The sequence below is a fragment of the Cibotium barometz genome, chromosome 6 (genome assembly GCF_041138505.1).
Source record: "Cibotium barometz isolate CiBa-2024 chromosome 6, ASM4113850v1, whole genome shotgun sequence".
Taxonomy (NCBI): domain Eukaryota; kingdom Viridiplantae; phylum Streptophyta; class Polypodiopsida; order Cyatheales; family Cibotiaceae; genus Cibotium; species Cibotium barometz.
In genome coordinates, this window is record NC_141051.1 from 31,927,957 (window position 1) to 31,938,677 (window position 10,721).

Sequence of the window (10,721 nt, forward strand, 5' to 3'; positions counted from 1 at the left end):
CTTAAATAAATCCTTCCTATCCAAATCACTAAGTAAAAATACATATAAACCCCCAAGGGCTAGTTCACATGCAACCAAATCAATAGGTCCATGCCCATGTATAACAAAAGTGGGCGGCTAACAAAATACAAAAATATCTCATAGTAGTAAATACCACGACCAAGATACCAAAATCATGGATATCCTGCCAAAGACAAAATACTAAAGGGAAAAACCTTCCCGGTAATTGCTCATGCACCAAATCACCACCATCATGTCCCAGCCATACCGGCTTATGAGCACAAGGCTCATCAATCTCACCAACCTATAGGTTGTCCATTCAAACACATTACACATTAGCAACACCTGCTAAATTTACACAACAACACATAAGCATTAAATCTAACACTTAGTTCCATCCATCCCTAAATTCATATGTCCTACACATGGAATATTCGGGATCACCCAAGTGCCGTGCTACAAACATAGTGGTAATTAGGCATCCCCCTATTATCCACAAGGGATAGGTAGACAATTTGTAAACAAAAACAACATAGCACACCACATAGGTTTTGTATTTTAGCTTTGAGACTTATGTGGACCTTTGAGGTGATCCATTTTTTTGCATGAAAAGAAAAGTTATAAGCTTTATGATGTGATGATAAACAAGTGGACCACTATTGTTGGTATATGTTGTCCATGCCTGCATAGGCTGAATATTTGCCTCATTAGGACTTACATTTGAATTCCCACCTGCTGTAAACAGAGGCAACAACGTATCAAATACATCCCGTGAGCTCACACCTGTCTCTTTGGTACATGATAACAACGGCTGCACAGCATCTTCCACAAAAACAACATCTCGACTAATCAAGATACGCTTTGACTGTGGATGATACAATTTGTAACCCTTGCTCTCAGCACTATAACCAACAAAAATGCATTTGAGAGCCTTATCATCCAATTTTCTACGTTGTTGCACAGGCACTAAAGCATAGGCCAAGCAACCAAAGACACGTAAGTGACCAATAGAAGGCTTCCTGCCATGCCAAGCTTCGTATGGAGTAACAGACTGCAAGGCCTTAGTGGGACACCTGTTGAGTACATATGCAGCACACATGACAGCCTCAAGCCAAAACGCATGTGGAAAAGCTTGGCTCTTGACCATACATCGTGCCATCTCCATAAGTGACCGGTTTTTCCTCTCAGCAACACCATTTTGCTGAGGGGTATATGGCATTGTACATTGGTGTTTTATCCCACGACTAGCCAGAAATGCATCAAACTCTTTAGACATGTACTCCCCCCCTCGATCAGAACGGAGGGTGCCCACAGAACAATTGGATACATTTTCAGCCATAAGCAAAAATTGTTTGAAGCACAAAAACACTTCGGACTTTGCCTTCAATGGATATACACATGCATGCCTTGAGTAATCATCAATGAAAGTCACAGAGTTTGCATAGGCCCACATACATCACTATGTACAAGTTGCAATTTGCGAGTGGCCCGCACAGAACCACCCTTTGGAAACGCAGAACGCTGCATTTTGCCCAAAATACAACCTTTACAAACATGTTTCAATGGTGCCTCAAGAGGGGGCAATGAAGCAACCATATCAAATTTCTGCAAATGCAGCAAACTAGCAAAGTTCAGATGACCAAAACGAGCATGCCATAGTTTTGCATCTGAAGCTGCCTTTTCATTAGAAACTGCATTTGCTAAATCTTTCACACACTTGTCATAAGAATTAAGCCTATACAGCCCACGAAACAAGGTGCCAGATGCAATAATCGTATCGCCATAAGTCAAATCATGAACAATACATCTGTCATCCACAAATTTGACTACAAGTCCAAGTCTAGCAAGCGCAGAGACAGACAATAGATTCTTCTTTATCCCTGGCACATACAAAGCATCTGAAAGTGTGAAAGCACTGCCATTTGCAGTAGTAAGCATAATTTTACCAACGCCCTTCACTGGGTAAGAAGCATTATTGGCACATGTGATAGTATTCCCATTAGAGACAACCTCAAGACAAGTGAACATATCACGATGCGAGGTAATGTGCTTTGTAGCACCACTGTCAAAATACCATACATCAGAGTCAACAGAAACTGCCAACATATGCATCATGTACAGATGGGTCATACTGGCAATACACGCTAAACGCCCATTTTGTATCCTGCATAACATTTGCAGAATTTGCTTGCAGAATCTGCATTTGTAGAAGCATCCGCTATTGTGGCTGCATTTGACTCTTTCTTCTTTGCCTCTTTAGCCTTTAGCTTAGGGCAATTCTTAATGACATGATCAGTTGCCTTACAATAGTTGCACCTAATCTTTTTCTTGGCTTTATCAAGAGCCTTCTCAGACCTATTGTTGCTACCTATGGAAGGAGAAGAAGTTGCAGACCTACTAATATGAGAGTAAACAGTGGAAGGGGCTATCTTACCACTTCTTCTCTGCTGGGCAGCAACAAATGCCTGATCAATTGCACGTTGCCTAGCCCTGTTTTGCCTGGACTGTGCTTCTTGCAAGAGCTTGTTGACTAAAGTATCATACTTGACAACATCAGGTGTGTCCTTAGTTAACAAGTCTCCACGTGGAAGCAAAAGTCTGATATGACTTAGGTAAAGCATTAAGAACAGTCTGCACAAGAGAATGATCAGGAATAATCTCACCTCTGCAGAAATCAACTGTTCCTTGAGATCTTTAATCTCAGCAAGAAAAACATTCATGTCATCATCTTCCTGCATAATCTTCGATTCTAGCTCTTTACGCAGGTAAGAGATCTTTAATCTCAGCAAGAAAAACATTCATGTCATCATCTTCCTGCATAATCTTCGATTCTAGCTCTTTACGTAGGTAAGAGATTTTTGCCTCGTTACGACCTGCATACAAACCAGCTAGAATATCCCAAGCCTGTTTTGCTGTTTTAGCTGAACGAATATGTAGAGTGATGTTACGTTTGACAGAAAGTGCAATCAAGGCATGAGCTTGCGCATCTTTACCATCCCAACGAGCTTGTTCAGTAGTGGGTAAAACAGCAGCAACAATAGAGCTGCTAGAACCTGCAACATCCTCAACAGATCCTACATCCACAGAACCTGGACGTACATCCATACCCTGCACAATGTTCCACACTCCTTTTGCAACCAAAACATGCTGCATCATGTATGCCCAAAGTGGGTAGTTGTTGTCTCCATCCAATTTGTCATCAACACAACATGCGAAATACATCATTGCTGTTATCAGCCATGGCCACTGGACTGAAACTGATGCAAAAGCTACCTGTAATGAAGCAAAGAATGAACAGAAAACAACTCGTGCTATGTAGCACAGTCCACAATAGAATACGTATGCCTGTTTTGCAGAAAACTACACTGTCAAAATTTTTACACAAAATGACGAAAACACCCGTATAGAACCTGCAATGCAAAAACGGAGCCCGAAACGACCTCAAATGCAATTTCTGAGAACGCTGAGCCCTACGAGCCAATCTGTAGAGTATAGGGACTTGCAAGCGCTCGTGAAAGCTCACTTCAATCGGAGAACATGAGTCGGAGGGTGCTAGCGATGTAGCCCTCAAGAAACCAAACAAACCAAAGAGTGGAATCAGGGCCAACACTCATTGCTCTCTCCAACTAAGGCATCCTTTTATCTTGCGAGAACTCCCTAGGGGGCCTTGAATGTTGTGACTTGTCAATCAAAACCCTTTATCAAGAGCTATGTATAGACCACAAACCATGCCCCTACCTTCTCCATCATTACCACCTCAATGAACTCCACCAAGAACCAATTCAACAATATTTCATAACATTGCCAACTTAACCTGATACTATTAAATATGAGAGCTATGAGTCTTATGAGCACAAGACCAATATGGGTACACCGTGCATAGGGAAAGCCCACTAACTAAAGCTAATCTACCTTGTTTTTCTTGATGCTTTCAAGTGCCATGAATACTAAAAACTTCATTAGTTGTAAGTTTTAACCCCAAGGAACTCACTTATTAAATAAATCCCCATATCATTCATGGAGGGTAACAAAAATAGGATATATGGTTATGTGAATATATATTCCATTCCTGATTTATACACATACTTTTAGCATGAATATTTTACACCCCTTTTGTATGTCAAATACATTGGTAGCTAATAGCTGTTGCATTTCCGATAAATGTAAAAAGTGTGGGTAGTCTAAAATTAAAAATAGATGATACACTTCCTATAAATGTAAAAAGTGTGGGTAGTCTAAATTTAAAAATGATTGGTGCATGTCCTATAAATGTAAAGGGTGTGGGTAGTCCAAATTAAAAAATGGCTTCCTATGTGCTTAAGTTAATTGTGCCCTCAAAGCTTCAACTTAGTTAAAAATAGCTAAACACTAAAATTTAACAATTTTTTGGACTCTTTATGAATGTGCTTTTTCTATATTTTTTAGATAAATTTGATGAGTTTATGACTATTTTGCTAGTCCCTTTACATTGCATTGCCTATTCATTATCTACACTCAAGCACAAAATTCAAACCATCCCAATCTTGTATAAAGTTTTGGAAAGAGAGAAAACGCACATGGAAGAATATTTGTGTGGTTGTTGAAATTTACAACCCATAAAATTTTATCATTTTATTTGTTGGTACTCCCAATCTTGTATAAAGTTTTGGAAAGAGAGAAAACGCACATGGAAGAATATTTGTGGTTGTTGAAATTTACAGCACATAAAATTTTATCATTTTATTTGTTGGAACTCCCAATGATGCCAAAATAACACAGATCATTAACTAAAAAGATTTTTGATAGCCAATTTGTTTCACACTACTCACATTGGTAAATTATAATTATAGAGTCAAACCATGTAGTTCATGCTTTTTGATCTAGCTATCATATGTTTGTGATGTGAAAGCATAAAAGAACAATACATACTTAAGCTACAAGTGTCACTTGTAGAAGGAGAGACATTGGTTAAATGATGGATTTTTACACAACACTTATTTGTTTGTGTTCTATTGTTCTATCGTGCATGCAAGGATCTAGAGGCAAATGCGTTCATTTATGTTCTATCATGCATGCAAGGATCTAGAGACAATCAAAATCTCATGCATTCATTTCATCGCTTACACTCTCCATTGCAATGGAGGAGGAGGTATTTGATGGGCATTCCTTTCTCATTGGGGATGGAGAAGGTGATGCATCTGCGATGTTCATTTCATGACTTCTTGTCATGTGCTAAATTGATGCAACACCCTAGAGTTATCATAATTGTTTTTTTTTTGGTGAGAGTTTTAGTACTGAAGTATGTTGTTTTGTAGATTCAAACTGACAACCTCCGCTTTGGGAGGCTAAGGTGCTACCCGTTTGTGCTAGAGCCCATCGGCACAAAACTTACTTAGAGTAAGCATCATTGTTTTTCAAGGGTTGTTTTATCAAGGTTAAATGCAGGTATCAAAAGAAGCAAGAATTGTGTGATTTTCACATGTTGTGATTGGAAAAATTCGATTGAGATTTTGGCTACCTTGAAAATTAACGGTTGAGATTCTAGTAATTCTGGTTATGAAATGGGTTGATGTGTTGATGTTTGAAAGAAAAACCTACCAAGCTTTATACTTTCTCCTTATATTAACTTGTTTTTTTTGGGAACAATAATTATATATATTATAAGTATTAACTTCCCTTTACAAAAAGTCTACATGGTAGACATGTTTACATCATAGATTTAGTCCCACTTCTTATTCAACAAATTGCATACTAAGTCCCACATTTCATCCTCCCATATAAAAGAGGAATTTCTCTATGAAAAGTGATATCCCAATTGCATACATGCAACAAGGACATCAGAAGTGGCTCCCTTGGGAGACTGCTATTCATAATCCTCTTCTTTAATCTGAATCTTCACTATTGGTCTCTATCCGAGAGGGTTTTCCACCAAGGCCATGAAGATGTTCTGAGCTGGATATGTTGATCATACATTTGTTGCCTTTATAGAAAACCTTGTGGGAACCAGACCCACTGTTAAAATATGGTCCAAGAAAGGAGGAACGTTGGAAAAATAGTCCCCTCGTGGATGCACTACAGAAGCCATGATGGAGGCTAGCATATACTTTTGGGATATCAGATATCCTGGGAACAATCCTGCTTTTTGATGGAAGAAAAGAGATGGGAATTTTTGTGTAAAACTCTGCATGAAGTTGAGAAGGAGTTGTGATTATGAATACTATAGCTCTGACGTGGTTATACTGCGGTTTTTGAACAGTTTCAGTTAATATATATATAATTATTATTGATTAAAAAAATATATGGGAGAAGCATATTCTGCATCTAAATCAAAATTCAACAAAAATAGTAAATGAGCAACACGCTTTTGACGTACTTACGGACCAGATACGATCTTAGATTACCCCCCCGACCTCCCCCCCCTCCCCCTCCCCACACACACCTCCACCCCAACCCAAAAGCAGCATGATCCTGTGCAAGTGACCTAACAAAGCTTGCTTACAGAACAGGTGAACAAAGAGAGAGAGAGAGAGAGAGAGAGAGAGAGAGCATCTTTCTTTCCCTAGTGAAGAAACAGAGCTCTCTAGCATGCTTTCCTTTGCGCTTTGCAGAAGAAGACGTAGATGCCTGCCCCTGCCCTCTTTCTCATCTCTCAAAGCCATGACCATAATGGCCATGTTTATGGCTATGACCTTGGTGGAGGCCAGCCCTTTTTCCTCCTCCTCACCTTCCGTGGTAGCTAGACATGATGGTGGCCATGTCAAGAAGCATGCTTATGTCACAATGCTGTACATGGGTACACCCCGCGACCATGAGTTCTACATCGCGGCCCGCGTCATGTTGCAGTCCCTGCTCCATCTTAAAGTAGAGGCAGATCTGGTGGTTATTGCATCGCGGGACGTTCCTCGCCACTGGGTGCAAACTCTGTGAGTAACCATATCCTCTCCCTCCAGTTTTGAGTCGTGTATAAGGCTGTAATTTTTTTTTGTTTTTTGGCTATGCGTTCAACTTTCCTCCTAGTTTTGAATCAGAGAGATGACATTGTTATGTATGGATGGACATAATGGTCCTCACCTTGTATCTGATTGAAGCATGGATTAACATCAATCACAGTCACCCCCTTGATCCCATGGTTGTAAATGGCCGGTACACAACCCTGCCTGCACGTATGATAGGCTACAAATCTATGGACTTGAAAGGTGAACAGGCAAATAGCTCGTTCATTGGCTTGAAAGTATGTTCTATCCGTGGCTTCTAATTCAAAGCTTTTTGTTGGGTCAACCCTAAACCCTAAACCGGTTGCAGGCTTGCCCCCATGGCAGCATCAAACAACTCTTGCTGATGGTCACATGCCCTTGAGTTTGAAGCTATTGCAGGCAGGAGTACTATTACCCAGATCCAGGCGGCTGCTTTTTGGGGTTTTCTAGGGGTGTGGGTGTACTTGCACGTGCACACATGCACCGTCGAGCTCAGGTACCTGACTCAATGGCTTGGTAATTAAGCAACCTGACCTTGGAAGTGCACAGCCAAGCAAGAGTTCTATATCTCGATCATTCCTAGATTTCACATTTTGAGGCGTGACAATTATTGGCTCAGCAATTGGCTTACATGCTTTGCCTTTCATGGCTAAAGATTTCCTTTTGTTGTTGCTTGGCAGGGAGAGGGAGAAGGTGAAGGTCGTGTCTGTAGAGGATATTCCCAATCCTTACAGAGGGCAAGATGATTTCGACCCACGTTTTCTCTCCACACTCAACAAGCTCTATGCATGGAGCTTGGTTGACTACGAGCGAGTTGTGATGCTTGATGCTGACAACATCTTTTTGCGCAATACAGATGAGCTCTTTCAATGTGGGCAGTTTTGTGCAGTCTTCATCAACCCCTGCATCTTTCACACTGGCCTCTTTGTCTTGGAGGTTTGCCTACAAGAAAAGCTATTTCTATTGTACAATTTTGCTTAGAAAGGTTTGTGCTAGCTAGTCTTCATGGATTTGGCTAATTGGGTCTTTTGTTGGGTTTTGCAGCCATCTGAAGCTACTTTTAAAAGTTTAATTGCTGGGCTAAATGCCAAGGAGAACAAAGATGGTGCTGACCAAGGTTACTTAATGGCTTGTTTTGATGATTTACTAGAGAGGCCTCTGTTTTTGCCACCTGTCAATGGGTCTAAACTCGATGGATACTACCGCCTGCCCCTTGGCTATCAAATGGATGCATCCTACTTCTGTGAGTTGTCTCTCTTTCACGATGGAATGGTCTTCTGATGGTAAAGTGATCATGTTAAGAGTATTGTTTTGCTGTTTTAAATTTCTAGATTTGAAGCTTCGTTGGAACATCCCATGTGGACCCAACAGCGTGATCACGTTCCCAAGCATGCCCTGGTTGAAGCCATGGTACTGGTGGTCGTGGCCAGTTCTGCCGTTGGGACTGCAGTGGCATGAGCAGCGCAGAAACACCATTGGGTATGTATAGCAGCAAGCTGTGAATGTTTCTTCACTTCAACAATTTTTTTCCTGTCTAATTCGTCAGTATTGTTAGAATGGTTCTGTAGTAGTACTCAGGCTGGTTAGAAAATTCATCTGGCCGTCAGTGGGACCCCATTGTAGTCACCTATGAGGGGGTGGTCTACCTGCCCAACTCTCCGCTTTTTGCGACGTCTGTAACCAGCCTTAGTGCTCTCAAATATCCTCATTGTAGTCTGAAAGATTTCTTTCCTTGTTGGTTGCTGACAGGTATGCTAATGAGTTCCCCATCCTTGTGTCGGAAGCGGTCTTTTACATAGGAACCATGATTACGGCACTGGTTGTTAGGAGAGGGCTGTGGCAGCAGCAAACGGAAAAACCTCAAGCTGGGAAGCTGTGTGCAGGCAGGGGAAGCTGTGCTGAGGGATCACTTCTGTTTGTGTGTGCCATGAGGTGCATGGCAATGGCAGGGTTGGTGGGGTCCTTCATTTTACCGGCAGTGCTGATACCAAAAACTCTACATCCCTTGATAGGCTGGTCCGTGGAGCTACTAGGAGCAATCTCCTTTCTGTGTGTGCTGATAACCATGGGAAATTTGCCTGGTTTGCCTGTTTTGACACCATGGCTGGGCATAGTGGGAGCTCTAGTAGTGATGGCTGTGCCCATTTACAGCAATGGGATTGTAAGAGCACTGGCTATTGGGGTGTACTCTTTCGTTGCTTCCCCGTTTTTGTGGTGGGCTTTCAAGGAGATCCTAAGCACTATGGGTTGGAGAGAAGCTCAGGTTAGGGGCTGGACCAACTTCAGGCCAGAGCCACCATCATCCCAGCTTACGAAAATGTGCTAGTGGGTGCTTATCTGTGTGTGTGTGTGTGTGATCATGCGCAGTCGTAAGCCAACATTAATTGCCTTGGAAGTTGCCATTCTTGCTGGCTTACTGGCAATTGCTGTTTTTTTTTTTTGCTTTTCTATAATGGAGAATTTTAGGGAAGCAGGTGAATTACTTATTGTTGTGCAATTACTTTGTATATCACATCTTCTCCCAAGTGAATGATGTGTCTAAGCCTGTGTTCTCTGCCCAAAATTACCTAAGATTAAAAAAGAAAGCTTTCGTTTGTTTTGAAAAACCAACCAGGTGGTACTTCTGCCTCAGCCAGAAGAAGGCATTGGTCCACTGCCATTCTTTGAGCTCATGTGGTTATGAATAGCATATCGTTTCTTTTTTGAAGAGGATGAACATGACCGAAAACGTTTTGTGCCGATGTAAAAAAGCACTTATGATGCTTGGAAAAGAGATGTAAAACTGTTTCTAAAAAAATAAATTGTTTTTGTTGATTCTTTCATGTATTTCAACTTGTCTTTATTGGACTTTCATTGCCAGGGATCTGATGCCATTTGTAATACACTTGGGACTGAATTTCTTTAGAATATTATACCCTCTTTTGCCTTGACTTTATAAGCGATCAGCTGATGTTTGCTCTGAGAACATGTAAGAAAAATAGTGGAAAAAATATGGTGATGAAAAAAAAAACCCCTCCTGCCAGCTGTAGATACAGGACATCCTCAGTTGCCCCACCATTCAGGAAGCTTTGACTCTTTTTTGTATACATGGGCTTATGTAGTACATGGGCCTATTTTACTTGGTAGATTGTTTTTTTTTTCTATGTTTCTAACATCCAGTTTCTTATGGATCATTCGGGCTCATTTTCAGTCTAATAGACCCTTCGGGTCTTTAGAGATGTTTGATATACCTCCTCTAGCAAATGATAACGAGTAAGAGACCTAGACATCCCTAATAAGGGTATCGAATAAAGCAAAAAAAGCACTCAAACCATTGTAAAATAGTCTAACATTGATCATATTAGAATGATATCTAGATACCTTTGATGAAACCGATCCCGTCAAGTGGGAAAGACTCCGTTGGACACCCACACGTGTAATAGCACAACTTAATACCACAATTTGAAATGGACAACTTAATTACAACTTGAAATTGTAATGAAATGAAACGAGATAAATGGACATCAGCACTACGGTCGGAATGGGTCGAACCCCCCTCAATATATGATATATTTATTGGGAGTGTTTAACAAATGCAATGCTCCATGGGTTCCAAGAACCAAATGATGTCCATGTACAAATGAATACAGTACCAAACAAAAAGGCTCGAAGTAGATATTCGAAGCAGAACGACCACTAGCGTGGTCCGGTCTCTACGGTCCTGTGCTTTCACTGAACTCCGCGGAGAGCGCCCAACTGGTGTTCCAAGACCACGCACAAACAGGTGCT

At 41.0% G+C, this 10,721-nt stretch overlaps 1 protein-coding gene across 2 annotated transcripts; it reads left to right on the plus strand.

Moving 5' to 3' along the window:
* Nucleotides 1-6,391: 6,391 nt before the first annotated feature.
* Nucleotides 6,392-9,775, plus strand: LOC147637646 (putative glucuronosyltransferase PGSIP8). 2 transcript variants are annotated; one of them, XM_086799471.1, is made up of 5 exons: nucleotides 6,392-6,902; nucleotides 7,634-7,889; nucleotides 7,998-8,196; nucleotides 8,285-8,432; nucleotides 8,703-9,775. In XM_086799471.1, the coding sequence occupies exons 1-5, from the start codon at nucleotides 6,565-6,567 to the stop codon at nucleotides 9,277-9,279; spliced, it is 1,518 nt and encodes a 505-aa protein (XP_086655597.1). In that variant the 5' UTR covers nucleotides 6,392-6,564; the 3' UTR covers nucleotides 9,280-9,775. The 2 variants fall into 2 exon arrangements, with proteins under 2 accessions (XP_086655597.1, XP_086655598.1); XM_086799472.1 differs by lacking the exon at nucleotides 6,392-6,902 and adding an exon at nucleotides 7,288-7,469.
* Nucleotides 9,776-10,721: the final 946 nt, after the last annotated feature.

Excerpts from the sequence above, each read along its gene's own strand:
- LOC147637646 (XM_086799471.1), top strand. The coding sequence starts at position 6,565 with ATGCTTTCCTTTGCGCTTTGCAGAAGAAGACGTAGATGCCTGCCCCTG. Across the intron at positions 6,903-7,633 it reads CGCCACTGGGTGCAAACTCT|GGAGAGGGAGAAGGTGAAGG; the intron begins GTGAGTAACCAT and ends GTTGCTTGGCAG. Across the intron at positions 8,197-8,284 it reads AATGGATGCATCCTACTTCT|ATTTGAAGCTTCGTTGGAAC; the intron begins GTGAGTTGTCTC and ends TTAAATTTCTAG.